Source organism: Passer montanus, unplaced genomic scaffold, assembly GCF_014805655.1.
Source record: "Passer montanus isolate IOZ18808 unplaced genomic scaffold, ASM1480565v1 scaffold52, whole genome shotgun sequence".
Lineage (NCBI taxonomy): Eukaryota > Metazoa > Chordata > Aves > Passeriformes > Passeridae > Passer > Passer montanus.
Genome location: NW_024370152.1, coordinates 342,353 through 369,982, shown reverse-complemented (window position 1 = coordinate 369,982; position 27,630 = coordinate 342,353). Strand labels below are relative to the sequence as shown.

Sequence of the window (27,630 nt, the reverse complement as noted above, 5' to 3'; positions counted from 1 at the left end):
GCCGCGCCGCCCCCTGCCGGCCGGCAGGAGTCCCTGCGGGAAGGAGAGTGCGCCCGCCGGCGGCGCCCATTGCCGCGGCTGGGAAGAGGCGAGGCCGGACCGGGAGCGGCGGCGCCGATTGGTGCGGCTGGGAAGAGGCGAGGCCGGACCGGGAGTGGCGGCGCCGATTGGTGCGGCTGGGAAGAGGCGCGGCGGGGCCGGGAGCGGCGGCGCAGTCGCGGGCGGGCCGTGGGGCTGCCGCCATCTCGCCATGGCTCGCGAGTTCGAGCTGTGCCCCGGGCGGCGCGTCGGCGGCGACCAGCCCTGCTTCATCATCGCCGAGATCGGGCAGAACCACCAGGGCGACCTGGAGATCGCCAAGCGCATGATCCGCATGGTCAAGGTGCGCGCCGGGGGGGAGGCGGGTGAGCGAGAGCGCCGGGGCGCGGCCTGGGTTTATTCCAAACACAGGTTGTCTGCAGGGAGACCCTTGCGTTTGACTTTGATGAAGGGTCTGAAGTGCTTGTCCACTGAGGAGCGGTCGAGGGAGCTGTGGCTGTTCAGCCTGGAGAAAAGGAGGCTCAGGCTATCATCACTCTCTGCAACTCCCCGAGAGGAGCTTGTGGCCGGGTGGGGGTCGGCCTCTTCTGCCAGGCAGCCAGTGACAGGATGAGAGGACGTGGCCTCAAGCTGTGCCACAGAGGTTAAGGCTAGACATGAGGAGGAATTTCTTCACAGAAAGGCCGAACAGATGTCGGAATGGGCTTCCCGGGGACGTGGTGGAGTCGCTGTCCGTGGAGGTATAAAGACTGGACGTGGCACTTGGTGCTGTGGTCTGTTTGACAAGGTGGTGTTCGGTCACCTCAAGGACTCAATGATCTCAGAGGTCTTTTCCAACTAATTCATTCTGTGGTCTTGTGTCATGGCTCCAGCCCTGCAGCTGGGGCATGAGCTTACAGGGAATTTAGGAAGTATCAGGCAACTTCTGAACCATCTCTAATGAACCTCCAGTTTGACTTGGTTGACATCAGGGCTTTATTGCAGTAAAACTTGTGTAATCCAATAAGACAGCCAAACTGCTTTCAAATTTGATGTTATATCCATTAGATAGAAAACCACACATCATCACAGCTCAGGGCATGGTGTATTCAGTTTTGTGACTGGGGTGAAAGTGGAGACTGCTCTAATGAGAATTTGTCTTCGCTGTGTGACTTCAAATGAATTATTCCGTCAAATGAATTATTATTCCTGGAGGTGTTCAAGAGTGTCTGGTGCTAGTGATGTGATCTAGGGTAACTCTGGTGATGCCAGGTGGATGGTTGGACTGGATGGTCTTGAACGTTTCTTCCAGCCTTGATGATTCTATGAATTTCAGATTCATACTCCTTGTTCTACAGAATCCTGTGTCCTTTTATAAAGTAACATTATCAGGGACAGCTAATCTGGGAGAAACACCACAGAAGTCAACTCTTTGAATAAGCAACTTGCATAGCTAAGTAGTTTTATATGTTTAATGTGATTTCTCTGAACTGCTGCTCTACTAAGTGTATTGGGACTTTGAAATAAAAGGGTTCATGCATGTGTAGGTCCACAGTCACTCTGTGTTCATTACCCCTTCTCTGATTGCTGTGATGATAATGTGAAAACTGCACAACAGATGCAGTTACTCGCTCCTTGCATTCAGAGTTAGGTGAGTGCAGGTTCACTTGCACTTCCACTCAGTGTGCACCAGCTTGTTTTGCAGGACTGTGGAGCAGACTGTGCTAAGTTCCAGAAGAGTGAGCTGGAGTACAAATTCAACAAGAAAGCCTTAGAAAGGCCCTACACCTCTAAACACTCATGGGGAAAGACTTATGGGGAGCACAAGCGCCACTTGGAGTTCAGTCATGACCAATACAGAGAGCTAAAGAAGTATGCAGAGGAGATTGGCATTTTCTTCACAGCTTCTGGCATGGATGAGGTATGTAAGCCATACTGGAATGACAAGGGGAGTCTGGTTTTTATGTCTGTTGGGTATGACTTAGGTGTGATAGTTCTTACACAAAAAGAATATAAAATCAATTTCCAACTGAGAGACCTAGAGTAATTTTCCAGTTCACCTGTCTCTACAGTGGTTGGCTGAATATTTTGGAAGACATGCCACATGTATTGAGATACTTATACACAGTAAGAAATATTAGGGACAAGGCTTCATTTTGACCTTCATAAACAATTGAGGCTTTGAGAGTGTAGATCAGGATGGCAGTCAGACTGCTCTCCAGTGTTGTCTGGTGTGTTGGTTTCAAGCATATCAAACTTCCTTCTGTTTTCAAACCAGGTTCCTTTCTTGATCTAACCCCTATTATTTCCCTCTTTTTTTCCCTCCCTCCTTGTTTTTTACTAGACAGCTGTGGTGTTTCTAAGCAGCAGAAGTGTTTATGCCCCTATTTCTTTTACTAATCTCATGAAGGGGCTCAGCACCTTGTCCTGTTACTGCTGAATCATTTACTGATTTTTGCCAGTGGGCTCTTGAACAGTCAGTCGCCAGCTTCAGAACTCCATGAAACTCCTGCTGCTGTTCCCTCTTAAGGCATGTAGCTGTGGCATGTCACTTGCCTCAGAATAATGGTAGTGACAGTATTAACAAATGCAACATACAGTTGATATGTGTAAGCTGTAAAGGTCAAGTAACACTTGAACTTCAATACAGATGAGAGATTACAGATTCATTTTTCTTTGTGGCCTGGAAAATACAGAGACCCAAATGGAAAGAGACCCTACCAGAAGTAAGATGGCCACTCTTGCATATGGCCAGCAGAGCAATGTCCGTGGCTTTCTGGAAGTAGACACATTAATGTTTTAAGGCGATCTGTTCAGTGTCTCACTCTTGCAATCAGAGACAATTCCTGATATATCAGTGTTATTTTTTATAATTTGTTTTCCCTCTTCATCTGATGATAGACAAATATGTTGTATGTATATGGCAATAACTCAGTGCCACGGATTCAGAAATAGATCTGTGAAAAGAGAGTGTGGTGATGTTTTTTTACTGCTATCTTCACATCTAGAAAACCTGTTGAACAACATGCACTCCTTTAAGAAAGGAGTAAATGAACCCAGGAGTCTTGGACTTCTGTATCTGGGATCTTAAAATACCCATGTGCCTTTGGAGAAAAAAAAGAAAAAAAACCCACATTCCTTCTTTGATGTCAAAACCTCTGGCTTCTAAAGGCTGTAGTGCAACACAGAACACCTTTTATAGGCAGCAACTAAGATAATTTTCTGCTGCTGGGATCCCTCTTTTTCTCTGCTGTGCTACTTTGTATGTGGCTTTATCGGTTAATTAACAGAAGTGATACATGTTTGTTCCTTCTTTTTGAGCAGTAATTACATTACACAGCTCCTAATATTGCTGGTGGTTTTTCTGCAGGACAGGGCTTTGGAACTTAAAATATTACATAAACTGACATAAAAACTCTTTAAGAATACATTAACTTCTGAAAGTTTTTATACATTAACTTCTGTAAATTTAACTTAATCTCTGGAAGTCCAGTTATGTCAAAGAGGTTAAATTGTGTGTTTAAGTATAAGAGGAAATCATTTAAGTGATGTGTGAAATAAATAAAAAAGTCTATGAAGAACTTCTTTATCTGTTCTGTTCCAGTGTGTACTGGAGACAAAGCAGGATCTCATTGAACCACTCCCTTTAATGTCATTCTTCTTATTTGAAATTACTTCCTGGTTCTTGAATCTCTTAAAGAAGAGCTGCTAATTTTCAAGAGATATTTACCTAATGAAGAGTGGCCATAGATGCAAGGTCTACCTGTCATATTTAATTTTTTGCCATCTCCTGAGATAGGATCTGTGCCTTTTTAATATTGTCTTTACGCACAATACATCTGAATAAACTATATTAAATAGTTTATATATTAAATATATAACAGGTACAAGAAATTTAATCGCCATCATACTGATGGTAGAACAATTAGACTGAATAAGATGTGATTATCTTCGTGGATATTAGCATTCTTTTTCTGGCATTAAGGAAACAAGGAAAGAGCTGAAGAAATTAAAATGTTTGTGGGTGATTGACAGGGGCAAAGGTAACTATTTCATTTTTTTATTATTTTCCCCAGAGGTGAATGGAGGATTTAAATACATCTTGCCTGTGATAGGTTTGGAATTTAAGTTTTCTTCCAATAAAGTACTAATTTTTAAAAGGTCACTTACTGATGTAATACCTGTTTTCAGGAAGCCTCTAATAATTCTTGATTTTGTCTTCATTATAGCACTCATATTTTTAGACAAAGTGTAATTAGCATTTAAATAACCAGTTTTATAGTCTTTACTTTGGTATATTTTATTGTCTAGTATCTTTCCTAAAAGCAAACTAATTTTGGATTTCCCTTTTTGGGCACTTTTGGGTTTTTTTCCTGATGCTTATTTAATATGCCCATACAGGTTTTCAGTATGATGAATCTATTCTGCTGTCCGTAGTTTTAAACACTCTTGCTTAATATTTCTGACCTGCAGGACGTGTGTGGCAGGAAAACTCTGTACATGATTGTATCACATTTCTTCTTCAACAGGCAGACTTCCATCTGCAGGTAGTTGCTCTCTCTGGTAGTGTTTAAAGAAAGAGGGGAAAAAAAAGCAAGAATGTTGTGATACACAGGTTCATTTTCAAGCTGAGGTGGAGCTCACTTGTACTAAGCAGCACACTGTACAGCTGGTGAGACCAGAAATTGCCTTGAGAGAGTGATCCCAGTCAAAACCTTGCACTAAAATAAGGGTATAAAAAAAGGTCATCATAATTATACTCCACCTGGAGGGAAATCAGAAACTAATATTATCAAGTCAGCAAATGTTACTTCAGGAGCAGTGTTCTTTATGTATAATACTGTGTATAATACCAACCTGTTCAATTAAGCTTGGAGTTTGCTGTGTTAAAGGGTTGTTTATTTCCAAGCACAGTAGTTCTTTATCCCTTGATCCAGCTGAAGTGGAGTGTTAAAACATGATTTCTTTTCCTTGTAGATGGCTGTGGAATTTCTACATGAACTGGATGTTCCATTTTTCAAAGTAGGGTCAGGAGATACAAATAATTTTCCATATTTGGAAAAGACTGCAAAGAAAGGTAGGCATTTTCTTTGAGCTGTCTTGGTGAACCTCACAATTTCTCAGTAGCTTTGTTATTACATTTTTCCTCCAGTTGATTTTTGGGAAAAAATCTGAAGTTTCTTTAAATTTCAGACTTTTTAAAAAAAGTTCAGACTTTTTAAAAAAAGTTTTACCCGGAGTTCTTTTCTAGTTTTACTGAATTAATTTAAAAGATTAACTGAATTAATTTAAAAGATTAATTTAAAATTTAAAAGAATTTAATTTAATCTTGGGTAGCTTTATTGTAGACCTAGGACAAAACTTATGCATATTTTCTAATGGCTAGGTCGCCCAATGGTGATTTCCAGTGGGATGCAGTCGATGAACACAATGCATCAGGTTTATCAGATTGTGAAGCCCATAAATCCAAACTTCTGCTTCCTGCAGTGCACCAGCGCATACCCGCTTCAGCCAGAGGACGTCAATCTCCGTGTTATATCGGTGAGCAAGTAACCCAGAGCATGCTGTGGGTAGGGTAGCAGGGAAGGGCTCTGTCCTTTTACTGAGATACACTTCCAGGTCTTGTGCTGGAATTTGCTTCTGAGAAGTTACAAGGTGTGTCACATTCCTCTAATGCACACTGAAGTAAAAATATCCTCCTTTTTTAGGAGAACTCATCTTTGAGGAATATGGTAAAGGCTATTGCTGGAGTATTCTCAGTTCAACAGAGGAAAACATAACGTGGTTATCAAGTTAACCCTGAGCCATGTTCAACCCTACTATAGTTTCCTTCATTTGAAATGTTACTTGGATATGCCAAATAGTGATGTAAGAAAGTTTTCCCAAACTGGCCAGTGTTCAAGCACTACCTTAGATCTATGCACACATAGTATATTATTTTTAATAAAATGACACTTGGCTGTGCTTAAGTGCCTTTAGGATGTGGTGACTGTTTGCTATGTGTGGATTAAAAAGTTGCTTCAGATTTTAAATACAATGTTGAACAAATCTGTTTTGGATACAGATTAAGTTTAACCAATCCACTGGGTTTTTGGATAAAAACAGGATACTATTACTGTTGCTTACACTGATACAGGCTTTGAAGACCTTGAATAGTAGAACTGAATTAAAAGGAGAAAGGTATGTTGTAGAAGAGAACATGCTTCCTTTTTCTTGTCAGTATTGGTAATATTAGTCAAATTTGGAATGCGGTGATTGGTAATGCAGTGTGACTTGTTGAATTTAAAAGGTTGCATTCTCTGCATAACCAACTGCTTATTTTATGGCACAGTATTTGTCCACTGCAATTATCACTGTTAAATTTGCTTTGTTTTTGAAACTGCTACCTTGGTAATTCAGACCAACTCTATCATGATTTAAGGCATATCAGTCAGCTTTTCCTGATATCCCCATTGGCTATTCGGGGCATGAAACTGGCATAGCCATTTCAGTGGCAGCTGTTGCTATGGGTGCCAAAGTACTGGAACGCCACGTGACTCTTGACAAAACATGGAAAGGAAGCGACCACCAAGCATCTCTGGAGCCAAATGAACTGGCAGAGTTAGTGAAAGCCATCCGTACTGTGGAAAAAGCAATGGGCTCTCCAATCAAACAGCTCTTGCCCTGTGAAATGGCTTGCAATGAAAAGGTAACTTTTGATTTTGGTTTGTGTAAACCTGCAACTAATTTAGACCTATAGCTAATAATTCTGTATTCACAAAAATAGTTTGCCAATTGTTTACTGCAGTAGTGTTTCTGCCTCTGCACTTAGAAAATTTCACACTGCATAATGTTGGCAATTTTGATTATAATAGAGTTCTACGTTTATCATCCGGTGGTTAACTAAGTTGAGTAACAGCATGGAATCATTTAGGTTGGAAAAGACCCATGAGGTCATTTAGTCCAACCTAACACTGCCAAGTCCAACCACTAATGTATGTTCCTAAGTGCCATGTCTGCACATTTTAAATAACTCCGGGGATCATGTCTCAACTGCTTCCATGTTCTAGACTGTTTGAGTGTTTGATCACCCTTTTAGAGAAGAAATCTTTCCTAATATCTAATCTAACCCTCCCCTGACACAGCTTGAGGCAATTTTCTCTTGTTCTGTCACTTGCTGCCTGGAAGAAGCCACTCCCCACCTGACTACCGCCTCCTTTCATGGAGTTGTAGACAGTGATAAGGTCCCCTCTGAGCTTCCTTTTCTCCAGGCTAAACACCCCCAGCTCCCTCAGCCACTTCTCATAGGACTTGTGCTCCAGACCTTTCACCAGCTTCGTGGCCCTTCTCTGGATTCACTCCAGCACTTCAGTGTCCTTGTAGTCAGGGGCCCAGAACTGGACACGGGATTCGAGGTGTGGCCTCACCAGTGCCAGGTACTTGGCAATAGTAATAGGAGTAATATCACTATGATTTTATATGAGCTGCTTTTATGCTAAGCTAAAATTCCAGTCATTCTAATCAGATTCCCTCCACTGTGATTTAAAAAAATTCCAGTGAACCACTGTCCAGTTTCAGAAAACATCTGCATGTTCCTCGCAGCCTAGTTAGACTGAGAGTAACCATGCTAAATTAATCTTCATTTGGAATAAGTAATGGAGAAGGCAGTTCTACACAACCTGTTCTAAAATAACTGCAGAATATTTTTCATCATTTAATGTTATACTAAACTAGCAATGTATTTAACTACAACATTGGTTTGTTTTGTTGTTTTTTTTTCTCCCTGTAGCTGGGAAAGTCAGTAGTGGCAAAAGTGGCAATTCCTGAAGGTGCAATATTGACACTTGACATGCTGACGGTGAAGGTGGGAGAGCCAAAGGGATTTCCCCCAGAATGCATCTTTGATCTGGTGGGCCAGAAGGTTAAAAAAAATATTGAAGAAGATGAAACCATCACTGAGCAAGTAGTGGAAAATCATGTAAAAAAAGTGAAGTGCTAAACTAAAGCACACCATTCCATATTTCTGAATGTCCTACCATGTAACATGTTTGAGAATAGCAGCATGGTAGATTAGAAGAAAGGGGTGTAATTATGAGAGTGCAAAGAGGTTACAATTTTCAGGTTCTCATTAGCAGGAAATTTCAGAAGCAAGGGGATATAAATTATGACGATTTTATTAGAAACTGTATAGCATTGTGCCTAGGAAATGCCATGATCTTCTCTTCTCCATTTCACTCAACCTAGATTAATTTGGAGTTCTGCCAAATAAAAGACCACAGTCTGCTGCTTTCCAGCTTCCCTTTTCTGTTAAGAATGCAGTAAATTATGAGAATTTTGTCTACACTTTGGATTGTTCTAGCCCTGTATCTTTTAATACTCCTCTCTTTTCTGCCATTTGCCTCACCCCTGTGATAGCAGGACTCTGGTTGGAGTTGAATACAGATAAGTGAAAGTTTACACCAAACAGAAAGCTACAAATGCAAGCTGGATGGATTTTTTTTTTTCAGATGGAAGTCTTAAAAGTGTTATGATAAAGCAGTGGGTTGCAGGAATCTGTATTCTGTGGGCTTCTTGAGAAAGCTAAGTTCTCAAGAGACAGTACCAGGAAAGGAAGCATAGGGATATTAAGAAAAGTCCCATTTAAGGGGCAAGAGAGCCTTTTGTGGACTGGAAGGCTAAAAGGCAAGCCAGAGAGACTGAGCAGGGAAGAAAAGTAGATCTGAGATGAATCAGTGGAAATAAGTTTAACTTATGCTTCAGAAATTCTGAAAAGCATCTGTTGCAAATTGAGTGAAGACTGGAATATTAAGTCAATTCTGCAGAGCATTTGGGTGCCTTTGTTGGACCTGGGGGACAACTTCTCAGGTAGGAAGCCAAATGCTGGTGAAGTTTGAGCAGTTTGGGTTTTTTTTTCTGTACTAACCAGCAAATCCTCTACATTGGGATTTTTCTCCTGGCACTGGTATGTGAGATGGCAGAGACTGACTGCCTGACTACATCACACTATTATGCTTCAGCATGATGGTCAGAATATGATTTGTGTGGTCTGCTCTTGCATCCCAGCTTCTCACTTTTCAAGCGAGAAATGCAATGCCACTCCTGTCACCTGCTCCTTTTCCCTTTGACCAGAAGGGAGACGTAGAGCAGCCGCTGCAAAGTATTCATTCTTCAACTGCCTTGTTTAGCCTAGAACTGCTTTGCAATAATTAATCTCCTTTTTTTCTGTGGTGGAATCATTTACTAGTGATGGTTACTTGGAACTTGCTACCTTGGTAAAGTATCTTGAATTTGGTGGTGAGTGGTTTTGTACCTGTAAACTGTTTACTTTCAAAATGTTTACCCTTGTGCAATTCTGAGGAAACTGTATCCATATCTTTAAATGGGGAAACAGAGGTTGAGTCATATACTTGACCAAATATGAGCTGTGACTGATGCAGTATGCTTGCCTTACATTAAAAAACTACTCAATTGTTAAAAGATTTTTTTTTTTTCATTTCAAATTTGAGAAATAAATTTAGCTTATAAAACAAGCTCTTGTTTCTGCATTTTAGCCTATGGTCAGACCTTGCCTTTGCCAGCACTGGTGATGCAGGGCCTTTAGTATTTGAATACTCTTAAGATTACCTGACTAGTTTCAAGTAGCAGTGGTTTTTCACTCTGGGCTGGTCCTGGAGATTGCTGTAAGCAAAAGCTCCAGAAATTTCCAGGACTTTACATTAATGTATTGGTGAGGAGAGAAATACCCTTATACAGAAAGTTGCAAGCTGTGTCCCCTAGTTTTATGTGAATGTTGAAAATTGGACACAAAGATAAATAGGCCACAAATGCACCTCTCGCCTGGTGTTTTTATTGCACCTGTTAGCCCTGCAGGCATTTCATCCTGTGTTAGGGATTGTACCCAGCTTTTTCTCATGCTTCCATTCAATAGAAAGAATAGGGCCACAAATAAGTCCAGTTCAGAGTGTCTGTCACATGTAAGACCAGCTAGTGACTACTAAATGTGGCCACAGAAGCTCCAGTTTCAGAAGGGACTTTTCCAAAAGTCAGTGACAGACTTTGATTTTTCCAAGATGACACTTAAATATGAGCTAATTCACTTAGTGCATTTATTATCCAAATTTGACCTTGTCAATGATAACAATATGCAGTATATAATCTTGAAGCTTGAACCAAACTAAACCTGTTGCCATACACAACTACAGCCTCTCCAGACCGATGAGAGGAGGGAGTTCATTAAAAAAAATTTCAAAAAGTGAATATCTGTGATCCAGTCTGTAATATGTTTCTTTCAACTTGACTTCTTCCATTTTGCGAGTTGAAAAATACTACATACAGCACGTCAGGTGGTACAGCAACACCATTTTTAAGTCAAATCATCTTTCCCCATTGAAAAACATATACACATTAAAAAATACAGTTAGTTTTCTTGAACTGTTACAAGTTGAAAAAAGTACAACAGTAGTACATACTGCACTTTGAGTGGTATATCAATATAATTTATAAAAGTCAGGTGACATTCCCTCATTGAAAAAAATACACATTAAAAATCACAGTTGGTTTTCCTAAATTTATGTTACCTTCTAAAAGCATCATAATTACAACTTTGATACAACAGAGATGAATCCATGTAGATAATTGCTGAAGTGGCATTAGTAGAAAAAGCATGAAATAGTAGGCTTTATTTTGCTTTGTTTCTTATGTTAGTTTGCATGTTCTAATGGTCCCTTCCCAGAGTCTCAGGGCTGGATAAACTGGTTCTGTGAACTTGCAGCAGAAGGTGTGCAAATGAGCCATGCCATCGCTAACATTGTAGAATGAAAGGATTCCTGCTTCATAATCTAGAAAAATGCCAATGCAATCAGGATCATCTTCTATCAGGATGGGGATTCTCTCTCCCTTGTGAAATGCCCAGTATTCAAAATCAAACTTCTTAAGGCACCAAGATGCTCTATTCCAGCCCAGTCGACAGGCTTCAGAGTCTCCTTTCCTGCCAATGGTAGGGTAGGCTGCGCCAATCCACCATCCTGCTCCAGCACGAAGCAGGTCAACTTCCCAGTAATGGCTCCCAGAAAGGAATGCGTCTCTGCTTAGCACTTGCCATAATTTATCAAATCTCTGGGGACTACAGGGGTAAAATATTTTCCTCCAGCTACAGCTTACTTCAAGACGGTCATCTGACAATTTCAGTCTTGGGTGAATGCTGTCGTATTCCCAGGTTGGTGATCTTGCATCTGCAGTAAAAGCCATAAACATACTTGCTACATTTCTCATGACCCTTGGAAGAAGTCAAAGTTATAAAACACCTGCAGAGGAGCCCACAGTTGGAAGTGTCTTGGGACAGTCAGAAAGCCTGCAGTCCTGGGAACACAGGCTGGAAAAGGCACGCCAGGGGGTCACAGCAAGGCACTAACATTGCTGCCTCCACACCTTTGTGATCTGGGCCAGCCATGGTGATGGGGACCTCAGCCACAGCACCAAGGTTGCTTTACATTTAGAGTTAGGGCTCAGCCAGAAAGCCCACAAGTCCAAGGACACTGGGCCTGGAAAAGGCATACCAGTCTGAGCAAGGCAGGGCCCCAACACTGCTGACTCTGTGTTAGATACGGATGGGATTGAGCTAGCCACAGAGCCTGCAGCTCTAGGGACACTGAGGCTGGAAAATGTATGCCAAGTGCATAAAGCAGTGACCCAACATTGCTGACCCCACACCTTTCTAACATAGGGCACCAATGTGGTGGGCACCTCTGCCCCAGCACTAAGCTGCCATTTGGGCTAAGGTCCAGATTCAGAGAGCCACAGAGCCTACAGTTCCAGAGACACTGCAAAAGGCATGCGAAGGGAATCACAGCAGGGCACCAACACTGACACCTCCACACATTTTTAATCTGAATCAGTCATGGTGATGGGATAAGAAGAAGCCATACACAGAGAGTTACAGTCCTGTGGTCTGTTCAGCCTGGAGGAGACTAAAGGGAGACATTGCAGTTTACAACTTCCTTGTGAGGGGCAGAGAAAGGGCAGGCACTGATCTCTTCTCTGTGGTGACAATGACAGGACCCAAGGGAATGGCCTGAAAGTTCTATAAAGCAAGGTTTAGGTTAGATATTAGAAAAAGGTCCCCCAGAGGGTATTTGGGCACTGAACAGACTCCCCAGGGAAGTGATCACAGCACCAACCCTGACAGAGTTCAAGAAGCGCTTGGACAACGCTCTGATACATGGTTCTGTGCAGGCCCAGGAGTTGGACCCTAGTAATTTTTGTGGGTCCATTCCAGCTCAGGAGATTCTAGGACTCCAGCATAATCATACTTACGTTTTAAGAACAGCAACCGATCAACCCGAGTCTTGGTTTTCAGCACTGTCCCAGGCTCCTTCTTTGCAGTGGGATTGAGGCTACTGAAAACATCTGGGCAGATGAAAAGGGACAGCTTAGGGAGTCTGCCAGTTTTTCAACAATCATTTTCCAACTTCATGGACAAACTATGTTACTTTTTCTGAGGAGGACCTACTCACTCTGTATGCTTTCAGCGTTCTTTGTATAGCATGGAGATGCTGGACTAGTGCTGCCACAGAAATGCACAACTGAGCACAACACCAAGTAATCAGACCTGATTCCTTTAAAAGTAGCCCTTATCAGTTTAAAATAGGCAGCTGAAGATAGCTGCAGGTGCTTGCTGCAGAGCACCTGCACGATGCTCTCTAGCAGTCCTACACACATCCTGCAGTGGTCTTTCAGATATCATCTGACCATTTGCCCCAGCAACCTGCTACTGTCTTTTCAGTGGCAATTCTCTGATAAGGGATTAAAAGGCAGCTGGCTGAAATGTGATGGCCAATGTTGCCTGGTTACTCAAAGAGCAGGAGGATTTTCCCATGGTTATTTAGCTTAGTGGCTCTGTGCCCCATTAGGAAAAACTCCTTGCCTTAATCATGCCAAAGGTCATTTAAGGATGGAATAACAGCTCAAAGACAAAAGGATTTCTAAATAGAACATGTCAGCTCAGCTTTGCAGTACTAAAAATCACCAATTTTTTTCAGACTGAGGCAGATCACCAGGTACATCAAACAAAAAAGCTTTCAAATTTTAAAGGTACCCCAATGCCAGAGCACTTACACCCAATTGTAAGTAACTGAGAGAATAGATGCATTCCATAGGTGTGATGGTCTATATTAAATACCTGATGGAACTGGGAGAAAAAAAAAAAAACAGCAGACAAACCAAAGATCATTTTCAGAGTTGGAAGAGAAACCTCTTATGTTCCTAAATCATCGCTGCTATAACAGCATTACATCCATGCTGTCAGAAAGCAGTACTCATGCCTGAAACACTGTTGTTTCTCCAGATGATTTGGTAAAAAGTCCTGTTCTTACTTAAAAAGTACACTTTATTTACAAAGAGAGCAGAAGAAAGCAAAATTCAGAGCACTCTCCCAAGTACCTTCTTTAAGCCGGGCTTCCAATGGTTTCTGTAGAATGGACTGAAGAGCTTTGATGAAGTGTTTATAATGGTTAAGTAAATGTTCAAACGAGAGCGGTATTGGATGCCACTTTTCTAATGGGTGCCTCGATTCCTTAATTTCCTTCTCAATTTCTGTGTACTTCTGAGGGCAGGAAGCCAAATGCTACAATTAGCATAAACTGTTACATGAAAGGACTCTTCCATCCCAGATCCCATACACCACAGAGCAAGGACAGCTGCAACACTATGGGCCATAACAGGCAAACTTTGCTGAGATCAGCTTGCCCTTTAGCTCATTAATCTGCCCATTATCTCCTCCTGTCAGTGGAGCCACCTCAGACATGGAGAACCCAACAGCCACAGTTAAAGTGACCCCTCCAGGATGGAAATAAGTTTGGCCTGGCCAGGATCCTTTGTGGGAAATCCCATCAATAGCAAAATCAAACTATTAAGTTTTGAAAACAATCTGAAGAATTAAATCCAACCTCCCCAACAGAAAATCTCCACAAAATCACAGAGGACAGCTCCTGTGTGTAGGTATGTTGCTAGCACACACAGCAGAATGCCAGGGCCATATCACAGCAATGGAAACTCCAGTCTGACACATTGCAAGGATGCAAAAATGCTCCAGAGGCATCATCCTGTAAGAAACTGCATCTTTTGTCTTGTGTCAGGGCATAAGCACACGGCAACACAATCTTTCCATGGAAGGTGAAGATCATCATCTGTAGACAAAAAGAACAGCATTGCTCCCTCCAGTGAAGTGGAAGCTTATGGTGATTAGAATTTCTTGTAATTAAGGCAATTACAAATTTTAATTTCCCTCCTGAGATTTCCTGAGGGCTGGCTTTTCTCATATCTTCATATTACATTGGACAAGCAAAGACTTTATACAGCATTTGTCTTCAAGATTAAGAGATGTGTCTGTCTTTTCCATCTATGCTAAAAATTAACATGAATTTCATACAGACCTGAAATCAATGCCATAGCAGAAAGACCTAACAGCTCAAAAATCAGGAACCAAATTTGTTCACCAAAACACCAACACCAAGCAAATTAAAAAGCACTTAGGAAGATGCTGCTTACATACAGAAGGATCTGTAGAAGACATCACTAGAGAAATTTACCAAGGACTGTCAGGGTAAGAGGTAGAAAGAGACCATACAATACCACCTCCAGCAAATGAATAGGATCACTGTCCTGTTGTATTTGTCTGATTCGATGTGTGAAGGTCTCAAGGGCTTCAAGCTGTTCTTGACAGGACCTCAAACGCTGATCATGTGTTCCCAGGGCTTGCTGAGTCTTTTCATCAATGAAGGTTTTTGCCAAACTCTCTTCTTCCCGAAGAAGTAACTGAAGCTCAGTCATTTTTTCTGACAGCTGCCGTTTGATCATGTCAGCATGTGCCTATGCATAAAGCAGAAGAATGTCTCCCCCCTGCTCAACAGACCATAAACATTTCAGACATTTCTCTTTCAGGCTTTCAGTGCTATGTTTTGGTTGAATTTACTGATTTTCTCCATCTCTTCAGAAACATGTCTCTCTCCCCTTAAGGGAGAACAGACAAGATCTGCCTGCTGATGTCTGGATGGAAAAGAGTGAGGGGAGATTCCAAGATGCCTACTTCTGTCAAAAAATCTGTTTTCAGCTGGAATTAACAGGGTACCAATTGCAACAAGAAGCAGACCTTGTCCTTCAGTAGCAAGACTTTGATTGCTTTTAAAGCAAGCTAGAGACAAGTAACTGGTAGGAAGAGAAAGCCTCCAAAAGAAAGTGGCATCATACAAAGTCTCTAAAGCCTCCTCAAGCTCTTACTGACATTTATGTGACAAAACTGCCTAGCAATGTTCCTTACAGCGGAAGTAATTTCATGCTCTATAAATGAGGTGCAGCTTAGCATACATTCCCATTTTTTAGACAGAATCAACATAACTGTTCTTGTGTTTACCCAACTCTGAATCCAGAAAATTCAATAATGCAGTTCAGTGCATATCATACAAGTTCAGTGCATATCATACAAGACACATACATATCATACAAGATACATATGTGTAGCCAGAATAACATAGGCACCTGGGGCTACCTACTATTCTTCTGCATAAAAATTTCACCCTTGGTCTTCCAGAGATGTTCAGCTGATCAAGGAATGAGGACCAGGTCTTTGGAGACTCTCTTCTCCCCTCTCTTTGGCAGTGTAATATATTGTGATGAATACAGGGAATACACTCTTCTCCTGAGAAGTGGAGTAGCCACCCAATAGGTGGCTGGGTCTTTGAATAGCTACAGAGAAAACAAAACATCTTCCCCTAGAAAATTACCATCCAGTGGAGAATGAAACCACACTTTACCTTCACATCATTTACAGCCTGCTCTATGCTCCTTCTGTTGCCATTTTCTTCCTCTTTTCTCTCTTCTAGATTCTTCAAGCACAATGCCATGAGTTCCTAGACAACAGTTTCATAACAACATCTGTTAAAAACCAGAAACAACTATCCAGCTTGATTTCCGTATAGGGGGGTACTGAAATACTCTGTTTCAGAATCAGAATATTCTGAATTGGAAGGTTAAACTCTTAAATGAATGGCTTTTTATGAGGCTTATTAAGGCCAGTATAGTGATGAACTATTAGGATTTCAGCATTTCACTTGGTGAAATATACTGGTAAGGTTTGGACAGCTGGGCAAATTGCACCACCTTCTTAAGGCACAGGGAAACCCAACGTGAAAAACACATACTCATCTTTAAATCTAAGGTGCTCTGTATTTCAATTACATGGTAATGCATTTAGCAGCTGAAGGGCAACTAAGTACTTTTATTTAGAGGATAAGTGGAAGGCTCCATTTAGACTAAAGATCCAGTGAATTTTCAGAATGCTTCCCAGTGTACAAATGACCAATCAGACACCCCACTATTGCCACAGTGATGCTGTAGTCTGAATGTCTGCAACAGCTAATAGTGTCAGATGGCTGGTAATCAGCCACAGTATCTGTGACACTTCTCAGATTGTGGTGTGCCCAGCATAATCAATGTTCTGCTTCTATCTTGCTCCAGTTTCTCACCTGCAGCCCTCTGAAATTTGCTGCCCTCTACCCAGCAGGTTGAACAGTCTTGGTGTGCCTGCTAATGCATTTTTGTCATTAGTAACATGAAGGATACAGGTAATGCTGCCCCATGCTCTCAGTGCACTGGTGCTAAAACAGGCCCTCAGTAAATACCAAGTAAGATAGCACCAGCTCTAGCTGCTATCAGTGTCCTCTTCTGCAGCTGAGACCCAGTCAAGAACACCTGCATGCACATGTACCAGCTCACTGCAACAGCCCCAGGGCAGCACAGCATTTAAACTCTGCAGCACGGACAAACAGAGCATGAATTGCTGCTTCATGAGCAACGGTCTGCATTTCTGACGTGTCTCCTTAGAAAACACATGCAGTTAGTCATTTAAGTAGGACAGGGTCAGAAGCAAAAGCCAGAGACTCTGCATATGGAAGGCCCTTGGCACATATACATCCATGCAAGCAGGTAAATATTTTGGCATAGAGCAAGACATTCATGCTACTTATTCCAGCCACAGTTTTCTAGACTTGTCCCTGAAGAACCAGAAGAGTTCTACACCACTAGAAGATTCAGGAATTCTACCAGGTACCCATGTTCCTTAGTTTATTTTGCGGCCTAGACCTCATTCTTTTCCTCAAAGACTGACAAAGACCACAGAGAAAAACCCAATCTTCCCTCTTTGCTAGGAACACACATCACTTTGTGCACGCACAACAGTGACCATATGCAAATACTTATATTAATCCCAAGCATCTCTGGTTAAGCATTACTTTTTTTACAAAGGTACACAAAAGAGCTGCTTCCTACTAACTGAAGACTGTGCCAGCAACCCATGTCATTCACCCTGAGGAATCAACTTCGAAAATGTTCCTTTAGGAATTGTCTGGATGCTTTAACTCATTCAAGTGAAAACACTGTAAAAGCAAGGATTTCTGAGATGACACTCAGAGGTCCAGTCAAGCTCACAGGACACATATCAAGTGCAAAGAATGCTGATCCTGTGTGCTGCATTCAGGAGCACAGGGAATCCTTTTCCATGATTTTAAACAATCTCTGCTCCAGGGATGAAGCAGCTGATGGATCTCGCACAATGGTTTCCATGTCTTCTCAGCACTCACAGCTAGAAAGATTTGCTGAAAGAGCTGTGGAAGATTCTCAGTGCAAGAAGTGCTGCCTCGCTGATGTCACACCACAAGGTCTGTACTGAATAACTGCTCACAGCAAACAAAATTACTAATTAAAATATCATCTCTTAGGCTAAAACTATTGATCGTTTGTACCTAAAATCTGTGCAGCCCTAAGCCAGTAGATGTCAGCAGATACCTCCTAGGGACAGAGTTCAAGTTTCTACCCCGCTCACTTCCTGATTTGGCAAAGACAAGTCTTTATCAACAACACATGCTTCCCTCTGTCCATCAGACACCCAGGGAAGCAGCAGAGTTTGTAGATTTGTGCATTTTACTTTGCCTCAGATCAGACTGCCACTGCACAATACGTGCACACCCACCCGCTGCTGCCCTGTTGTGAAGGGGATGCAAACGCTATAGTGAGTTCCCACCGGCAGGAGGGACACTTCGGGCGAAAGCACACCAGCAGGCAGGTGCAGTGCTCTGCCTTGCTCACACGTCTGAAATAGTTTTACCTCTGTGCTGCTGTTTGTGGCAGCCTAGTGCACAGCCCTCGGCCCCTGTAACGCTCTGTGACATGAAGTGCAATAGAATACTCCAAGAGTTTATCATGACCTGTGTACCGGCTCACAATCTGTGTGAACTTCCAAGCAGGAAGTTCTGGAGGAACTGTTTCTTCCTAGTGTTTTCTGCAGGAAACCTCCTAGTAGCACTCATATATCACACAAGAAGTGGGAAAAAAACTTTCTGAAGTTTCTCAGTTAATGAATTTTCTTGTTTTTAGTGTTTCTCTTCCCCTGTCCCATTGGGCACAGAAGAGAATAAGCAGGCAGCTGTGTTGTGCTTAGCTGCCTACTGGGGTTAACCCACAACATCCCAGAGGAGTTAAGAGAGAATTGTGCATGGGCAGTCATTGTGATCTAACCAGCTACAATGGTGGGCCCAGGGGGTAAACAGAAATTACCTTTCCCCTTCCCCTGAGGCATCTATGTTTCGGTCAAAGGTTCTTCTAGCCTGCCAATAAAAACAAATTTCCTGGGACAGCCACACTCCTCTGATTCCACACACAAGGTTGGAGGATAAAATGCTGCTGCACGTGATCTAACAGTGAAAGTCACTTCCTCCCTGCCCCTTGATTTGTACACCTGTTTTCTGGACGCTTTGGGTGTGACTGAATGACTCCTTTTCGTACACGACCCACATCCCCGTGCTGTGTCATCAGGCTGACCCTGTCTGTATGGGGTCTACAAAGCACTTGTTGAAGTACAGAAAGTACAGAAACTTTGTTCTTAGTTAACAAAGTCTACAAACCTTGAACTCCACAAGGTGTTGATAAGGCAAGCAAAGCAAGGCTAAAGGCTGAAGATCGGCTTAGTACTGTGGCACTAATACTCAAAGATGCCACCATCACACTCTAGCCAAAGAAAACCGAGCGGCACACGTTTCAGAAACGAGGGGATAACCGGCAAGGCGTGAAATCAGGAAGATCTTTTCTCGGCTCCCGCTTTTACCCCCTGTGCGCGGCACAGCGGCCGCGGGTGCTGCCGGCACTCACCTGCGTGCGGCGGACGGCCTGCGGCAGGAGGCAGGCGCGGTGCCCGCGGTGCGCGCCCAGCGCCGGGCACAGCGCGCACACGCAGCTCCCGCAGTCCTCGCAGAACAGCTCCAGCGGCCGCCCGGCGTGCGCCGCGCACAGCCGCGCCCCGGGCGCTGCGGCCCGCGGCTCCCCCTGCGCCATGCCGCGGGCGGCCGCGAGGGTGGGAAGAGGAGCATGCGGAGCCGGCAGGCGAGGGGGAGGCGGGTACGGGGCAGGCGGGGCAGGGACGGGCGGATGCGGGACCAGCGTGTGGAGGGTGTGCGCAGCGGGCGGCGGGGCCGGGCTTCGTGCAAGCGAGCCGTGGCCCTGCTGTGGCCGTGCTGTGGCCGTGGCCATGGCTGTGCTGTGGCTGTGGCTGTGCTGTGGCTGTGGCTGTGGCTGCGGCTGTGGCCGTGGCCGTGCTGTGGCTGGTGGCCGTGGCTGGTGGCCGTGGCTGTGGCCGTGGCCGTGGCTGTGGCCGTGCTGTGGCTGTGGCCATGGCTGTGCTGTGACTGTGGCCGTGGCTGTGCTGTGGCTGTGCGTCTTGCCCTGGGGCAGGCGGGGCAGGGACGGGCGGATGCGGGACCAGCGTGTGGAGGGTGTGCGCAGCGGGCGGCGGGGCCGGGCTTCGTGCAAGCGAGCCGTGGCCCTGCTGTGGCCGTGGCCGTGCTGTGGCTGTGGCCGTGGCTGTGGCTGTGGCTGTGTCCGTGGCCATGCTGTGGCCATGCTGTGGCTGTGGCAGTGGCTGTGTCCGTGGCCATGCTGTGGCTGTGGCCATGGCCATGGCCATGGCTGTGCTGTGGCTGTGGCCGCGGCCGTGGCCGTGGCCGTGCGTCTTGCCCCGCTCAGTGGCCGCCGTAGCGGGGCTGCCGGACAGTCCCTGCCGGCAGGAGCTGTGCCCTGGAGCAGGAGAGCCGGTGCCCTGGGAGCCGCCTCCGTCTGGGCCCGGGCTGGAAAAGGGACAGATTTGTGGAATTTCAGCAGCGTTGGTGTGGGGTGGGCTTCAGTGTCGTGGCTGGGCTTCAGTGTCATGGCTGAGCTAAACACTTACCTGATACAAAAGTGTGGGGAAATGTTGTCTTCAGGGTATGTTCTGTCACTTTCTATTTTTCGATTAGAGTTTTGTGCTCTGAATGGTCTCATTTATAGAAATCAAAGTAGAACGTTGATGCTCTTAACAGAGTTTGCACACTCACTTCCATTGGCCGTAACTCTTACCTACATTCAACCAAATTTATCCTAGTTTTCTAATATGTTCTTCCTGTGAATAAAAGCAATACACAGTATTCACACACATGTGCATACACACACAAGATGTGAACAAATAGGAAGATATTTAAAAACCAAGCATTTTGGTACAACATATGGAAGTCAGAAAATGTATTAGTACATAAGAATGTGGAGTACTGAGGAACAAGGGCAGTCTTGCTGCAACTCATACATCAGGCAGAATTTCATGCCTGCAAAGACACTGCTAACATAACCAATGATTTAGAAAGTGCGTTTTGTAAATACAAAAGTCAGGGTTTTTTTCTTGGAAAGTGTTTCGTATAGACCCCAGGCTACAGCTGTGGAATCTTAGGGATCGTTATGGGTATCTGTAGATTATTTGCTCTTGTTCTACACACACAAAGAAAAGTGTTAATGCCTGCTTTAATAAAATAAGAGTTTCACATCCTCTTTGGTGCAGTTTCACCTGCTCTGGTGCTTGACCATCCTCAGAAAGAAAGGTTAAGGTTTTCCTACTGTCAATCAATGTTTTTCTCATTACAGCTGGAGCCATGTTGCTTCACTGTGCCTTTCCAGGGGAGTTTTAATTTAATCTTCCCAATCTACACCCATACAGAAGCTGTAGACAGTGCTGAGTTCTCTGAAAAAGGCTGAACAATTCCAGTTCTTTGTGTGGTTTGAAATGCTAAGCTTCAGTTCCACTACTATGTTTGCAGCTTCTGCAGGAGGGTTTGCCTGATGGAGTCCGTGTGTGCCCTGTCCAGAGGAACATGTGTGTTAAGCAAACGTTCCCATCTGACCATTCCGGAGCACTCTGTCAGCCACACCACCAGAGACTGTAACTGCTGGAACTGGGGGCCCTTCTCAAGGGTGTCTCCAATGAGCCAAAGGGTCCCTGCCTGATTCCTACACACCCCACACTTCACACAAGTGCTTCCTCAACAGTTCAGCCCCAGGCTTCCAGCAGCAGAATCTCAGACCTCTGGATCACTGAAGAGATTTATTTATAGTTCGCTAACAAAGCAGCAGCTCCAGCTTGTGCCTCAAGTAGGAATCCTGAACAAAAGATTACCCGGACTTTTATACCCTCACAGAAAGTCTGGGGTCTTCCTGCTGAGTCCTTGGCTCCTGCAGTGCCTCAGTGTCTGGTCACCTGCCTGGGTCACAGCCCCTGTGCCCTTTGCTGTGCCAAACACTGGCAATTCCTGACCTCTTGCCTCAGGCTCCCAGCCAGAGCTCAACCTGCAGCTCCCAATGCAGCTGTACACCAAGCTACCTGCACAGAATGTTTGTCCCTTTGTTTGGATTGAGAATATCTGCTAATATATTAAAAGGGAAAAAGAAAGCTTTCACAGCATTTTACACTGCCCTCACTTACAACATTATTACAAGTAACAATTAAGGCTAACATTGTCCTAGGGTATAAATTATTATCAAGAAAGATCATGAAAGATTCTTCAAACTCATTTATTGTCCAACTTGTTAATGATTCACTACTTGCTGGATATGAGTGTATCCAGTTTTCCTAACACAAATTTTTAACAGCAAAATAAGAACACAGAAAGGCAGCATATGGTCCCTCCCATTTAGATTCTAATTTGACTTTTTGGTGAGAATATCTTGCTTAGCACTACATCTGCAGGTTGTGTATAATTTACTTCTATTTCAAGTGTGCTGGGCTGATACTATTGTGCATACTTTCTCCATTCCTCAAACCCTTTCTATATTTTATATATAAAATACTGGGTCAGGCATTCTTTTCCTTCCAGAAGGTTGGTCTCAGCTGGAATATAACTTCCTGACGTAGCTGAGTGGCTTCCAAAGAAACTTTCTGCCAGTGCTACGGGTTGTGACGGAACATTCCAAACATTCTACAGTGCCAAATTTAAGGTTTGTGGCCATTTCAGATAAGTTCATGTGCATATTTTTGTGTCCTGTTCATTCCCTCTACTTGTCCTGAAGATCGTGGGTGATACAGTTAGATGTAATTTTCTCTGTATTCTCAAGGACTTACACAACTGATTGTTTATATTAGCTGTAAAATGAGCACCCCTGTCTGATTCAATAGACTCTATAGAACCCTGTATCTAGGTTTAACTTTTTTAAGCCAAGGCCTTTTGTTCTTCTCTTGTGCCAGCCCTTTTGTTGAAAAGGCTTCTGCCCAGCCTGTTAGCTGACCTGCCATCACTGGCAAATGCTGACACGCCACCGTAGGTGTCCACAGAGCTATTTGTAGTTGCTGGAAAGGGAAGCAGGCTCATAGTTAGTCATCCTGTCTCTGAGTTTGGTCTGATACTTGACAACTTCTAGTAGGCTGGGAAGCTGTTTGTGATCCTTCTTGCAGTGGCATAAATTCCTGGAGCTGCTGGGTTGTTTTTTTTTCTTTTTTTATTTGGCTAGCTGTTGCCTCTGCCTCTCCACCTACTTCATTGAGAAACCTTACCACACATATTAAATAATATCTCTTTGGAAGAGTTGGCTTCCCGTCTGTGGACCACATTCCATCATAATCTTGTGTCACCTCCCACTTTTCCCACATTTATTTTCTTCTCTTGAGCAGTCCTTCTCATACATGGTCTTAGGGTCTCTCAAATTTGGCCATTCACTCTGGCCAACCAGAGCCACAACAGCATGTTCTCTCATCAGGTAGAAGCATTAGGCTCTTTTTAATATTACCTGCCATTGTGAAGATCAGCTCATATCTATGCGCCCATGGCAGTGTTAGTGCTTGGGCTGCAGACTGTCAACAGTATTTCCACATCACGTGGGATATGAACTGTTTCAGGGTAAGGGGAACAACTAATTTCTAGTTTTTTTGCTTTTGTTGCCACTGACTTAAATTGGTGCTCCTGCTGCAAGTGAAGCTAATTTAATGAGTAACGTGCAAATGGTCTCTGACGGGGTCCTAAATTATGCTTTACCACTCCACTGGTTATTCCTTTACATTCATGTGCATACAGATTGAAGTGTTTTGTATAACCTAGGAGACCAAGACCAGGAGCAGACACTAGAGCTCCTTTCATTGCTGTGTAAGCTTATTCTTTCTACAGGTCCTATGCAATAGACTTTATGTCTTTGTTCTTGGTTTCCTCAGTCAGAGGCTTAGTCAATTCCTCTACTGCAGGAATCTATGGCCAACAAAATCCCACAGCTCTGAGCAAACCTGGTACATGATTTTTGTGACTGGATGTGGGAGCCTAATTATGGTCTCTATTCTTTTTGGACCTGTTGTTCATCATTCCTTTACAATGTAAAGCGTAAATATTTAACTTCTTCTCTGGCATAGCTGAAGTTTGGATGGAGATGCAAGCTGTTCCCTCTTTTGGCAATACATAAATGCATACTGTCTAATATATAAACACTCTTGTCACAATTAGCCAGTGACAGATCATCTACATATTGTACAAGAACAAATATGCCCAGTAATTTTATACCTTCTTTGCGGTGCATTAAGTGCCAAAATTCTCTGCAGATTCAATGGGTCTAACCTTCTATATCCTGAAGACCATAACAGAACTTTCAAGCATTTTCATGTTTACAAGGTTGTTTTTTTAAAAATATACACAGAATTATCACCATTACAAGCAAGTACTAGTCCAGAGGAAATCTCATATATGTACAAAAAATACAGCACTGTTTCCAGCTGATCTTTCTGGAGAACCTGCTCTTGGTATTTCAAGTTTACACCACAACAATCAATTCAAACAGTTACAGCAACACACAGTTTGAAGGTGAACACTCCTCTATATGCAGATCTCCCTGAATCCCCCATTTTGAAGAGACACCATGTGCACATAATAGCACAGAGGGTAAACTATTATTATATGTGTTTGGAGAGTGTTTTGTGCACTCTCCAAAGATATGTTTTGTCTGTACAGGAATTGCCTCAAAAAAGAATTGTCAGGAGATGGGTGCATCACCTTGGAGAACTGCTGTGGATATGGATACAGCCCAGCACAGACTGACGCTCCCTCCCCAAAATGGCCACAGGCAGTGAGAGCTCACCGAGTGCTGTCAGAGCTCTCCTCAGAGCCCCTGAGCAGTTGTGCCACTGCACTGGGTGCCCCATGACACCCATCTCTGCCAGTCTGGGTGCAGGGATCTGAGCCCAACACCTGACTGATTGGTGGAGGGCAGGGCAGTCATTGCTCATTCATTCGGAATGGCGCTTGCCTGCGCTCATGAGGGTTTCAGCCAGGTCTCTGGTTACAAGTAATTTAATCCTGGTGTAGCAAGAGAGTAAGAGTTCGAGCTGGTGCCTCAAGGAGAAACCCTAACCAAAGGATTACCTGGGCTTTTATACCCTGACGTTGTGTATGCCAGAAAGTCTGGGGTCTTCCAACTGAGTCTTCAGCTCCTGCTGTGTCTCAGTGTCCAGTCCCCAGGCTGATGCCACAGGTCCCTGTGCCCCTTCCTGTGCCAAGGGTTGGCAGTTCCTGGTGTTCTGTCTCAGGCTCCCATCCAGAGCTCAGCCTGCAGCTCTCATTCAACTGCACCCTGCACTGAATGTGTTCCTCAACACATGGCTGGTCTTCATCACCACAAAACCACACAATGATGATGGAAGATACTCAGCTCAGGACTCTGGTTCTTCTTCTGGCAAAGTTAATCCCCAGTCTTAATTGTTGCAGAGTCACTCCCTGGGTTGGATAAGCCCAGACATGTCTTGATTTTTGTGAAGTTCATGCTGGTGCTTTCTGCAGCACCTCACAGTCCCTCAGAAGACTGCCTGCCACTTAATCTTTCCTCATCCTCTGCTTCATGCCCTCCTGGTTTGTAATAACAACAAACTCTGAGGGCATATTCCATCCTCTTGCCCTAGTTGCTGAGAAGAACAGCAAGGCACATTGGGCTCATCTTCTATCCCAGAGGAATGGCACTAGTACCCAGCTGCCAGTTCTGGTGTTCTAGTCTATCTATCCAAACTCAAACATAACATTGTCTGTAAGGACAAGACCTATTACTTGCAGCATTAGAATTTGCAAGTTATTAGTACCTAAGGCACTTCCCATTACAAATGAATTCATTGAGCTAGAGTCTCTGTGCTTTCTAGTGTTTTAAATTGTTTACGGTGGAGAAGAGATTTGTGATAAAACTAAATAATGCTTGTGTAAACACCACTGGATAAACAGGTGCTGCTGTAATGCACTAAAATAAGATGTAATTTCTCCCCAGTACTTTATTAACACTGGGGGAAAGTGCTCCTGCACTGTGGTTGTGAGAGGTCTGAAGATTCTCTTTTCATCCAACTCCCACATTCATCTCTCTGGAGGGAATACCTTTAGTCTTTCAAAACAGGTTTTAAAAGTCTCAGAATGTGGCTCATGCTGTTTTTGCCAAGAAGAATCATCCTCCAGTACTGGCAGTGGAGAGAAAAGTGAAATCATAAGAAAACAGGAAGTAATAATGTTTTCCTCATTCAGCACAGTCTCAGTGTGAAAGCCAGCTGAGGAAGAGTGGGTGGAGTGTGTTGGTAGGGTCAGAATGGGTCCAAGTCTTCAACTGTTAGTTTTGAGGTGAAATGATACTTTCCTTCTGCTGACTTGGATCTGTCTTCTGCAAAATAGGGGTGCATTTCTGCAAAATTTTGATGTTTCTGCAAGCTGGCAGCATATACAATACACAGAGACCAGGCTTTTGTTTAGGTGTAGCATCCTCTACTTCTTTGTACAGAAAATTTCTAATACAGGCTCTGATTTCATCTTCATACTTTTGTGTGAAGTATGGGGGGTAAAGGGGGGAAAAGGGGGATAAAGGGGTAAAGGAGGGACATCTGTTTTAATGTACAGTTTACAGGTCTTGGTGCAGATCTGGGCATCTTGGCAGCCATCTACAAGAAAACAACCGACCAACTCAAAACCAAGTGGAATCACCACTTCAGCAAAGACATTGAGGACTGTAACTTGCATGGCACTAATACACCACTGAACGCACTGAACAGCCTTCAGTCACTGCCACACAGGGGCTGAGTGTTAAATAAGGCTGAACTGAAGAATCCTGTATCAAAGTGGTCTGTTTTCAATAGAAGTCACCCTTCCCACTGGTTAAGAAGAGAAATAATTTTTACTGCAGAAATCAGAGTTTATCTTGGTTTTGTTTGCCCCAGAACTACCCATTTCCAGAGGGACCACACAGGGAAGATCTATTTTATTCTGAGTCAAGGAAACCTTCTGGAAACATATGCATACATGTGTGTATTTTAAGTGTTTTAATTGCACAGTTAGAAAAATGTTTTAGCAGTGCTGTGTGAGTTCAGTTTTCATGTTCAAGTTGTTGTTTTTTTTCCTGAAAAACAAATAAAAATTTGAAACTCCTAATTTTACTGGTACTGGATGCTCTCTCCTTTGACATTTTCATTAAGAAACTGAATGAAAGTTGGAATTCTTTTGTGGCTTAGTTACCCACTATTTCATTTAAAAAAAACAGAAGGTCATTTTAGGCTATCAAAAAAAAAATCAATGTATATTTTTATTTCCAATTTTTAGCAGAATATATTTTCAAACTCATACGTTTCAAAATACACTTTCTGCAGTATTTTGCAAAGATAGTATGCATTAAAGAAGTGTCATAATTACTTCAAACTGATATGAAAGTTTTGTCTTTCTTTGTAGTATCACTGAGTTGGCTGTGTATTGGCAAACCCTTTAAACACACACATTTTAAAGCACTGAAAAGTATCCCAGGTAAATAGAAGTAAAGAAAAAGTAAGTGCATTTTTTGTGCCTCATTTTTTAATAGTGACAATAAACATTGTGTTGCCTGGTCCTCAGAGTTGGGAGGACCGTGACAGTGGGAAGTGTAGACATTCCATTTGTAGACACTGAAATTGTCAGGGACCAGTTGCACCAGTTGACGATTTGCAGGCCTGGTGTGCCCAGACTGGTTTCATCCCAGAAGGATGAAGGAGGTGGCGGGTGTTCCAGCAGGACTCCTCTCATCACCTACTGAGTTCTTGGGAGTCTGGAGAGGTGCATGCTGAGTGGCACTAGTCAGTGTTATCACAGTTTACAAGGCCGTGAAGGACAAGGGAACTACAGACCTCTTAGTCTAACTGCAGACCTCTTAGTCTACCTGAAAAAAATGTTGGGAATATCCTGCTGGGTGCTGTTGAAAGGCATTTAAAGGATAATGCAATCATCAGGCACAGCCAGTGCAGATTCACGAAGGGACAGTCCCGTTTAATTAATG

At 43.5% G+C, this 27,630-nt stretch overlaps 2 protein-coding genes and 1 long non-coding RNA gene across 4 annotated transcripts; 2 read left to right on the top strand and 1 right to left on the bottom strand.

Moving 5' to 3' along the window:
* Window positions 1-217: 217 nt before the first annotated feature.
* NANS (N-acetylneuraminate synthase) lies at window positions 218-9,527 on the top strand. The gene is made up of 6 exons (XM_039724117.1): window positions 218-382; window positions 1,724-1,939; window positions 4,996-5,095; window positions 5,405-5,559; window positions 6,440-6,706; window positions 7,787-9,527. Exons 1-6 carry the CDS (start codon window positions 251-253, stop codon window positions 7,994-7,996), a joined length of 1,080 nt encoding a protein of 359 aa, XP_039580051.1. The 5' UTR covers window positions 218-250; the 3' UTR covers window positions 7,997-9,527.
* Window positions 8,491-19,431, bottom strand: TRIM14 (tripartite motif containing 14). Of its 2 annotated transcripts, XM_039724115.1 has the most exons (6): window positions 19,192-19,431; window positions 15,804-15,899; window positions 14,629-14,862; window positions 13,435-13,597; window positions 12,310-12,402; window positions 8,491-11,228 (listed from the first exon to the last, which is right to left on the bottom strand). In XM_039724115.1, the coding sequence occupies exons 1-6, from the start codon at window positions 19,372-19,374 to the stop codon at window positions 10,693-10,695; spliced, it is 1,305 nt and encodes a 434-aa protein (XP_039580049.1). In that variant the 5' UTR covers window positions 19,375-19,431; the 3' UTR covers window positions 8,491-10,692. The 2 variants fall into 2 exon arrangements, with proteins under 2 accessions (XP_039580049.1, XP_039580050.1); XM_039724116.1 differs by lacking the exon at window positions 15,804-15,899.
* LOC120509469 lies at window positions 19,306-26,718 on the top strand. Its single transcript, XR_005629274.1, has 3 exons — window positions 19,306-19,437; window positions 22,212-22,332; window positions 26,239-26,718. It is a non-coding gene; the product is annotated as an uncharacterized LOC120509469 (long non-coding RNA).
* Window positions 26,719-27,630: the final 912 nt, after the last annotated feature.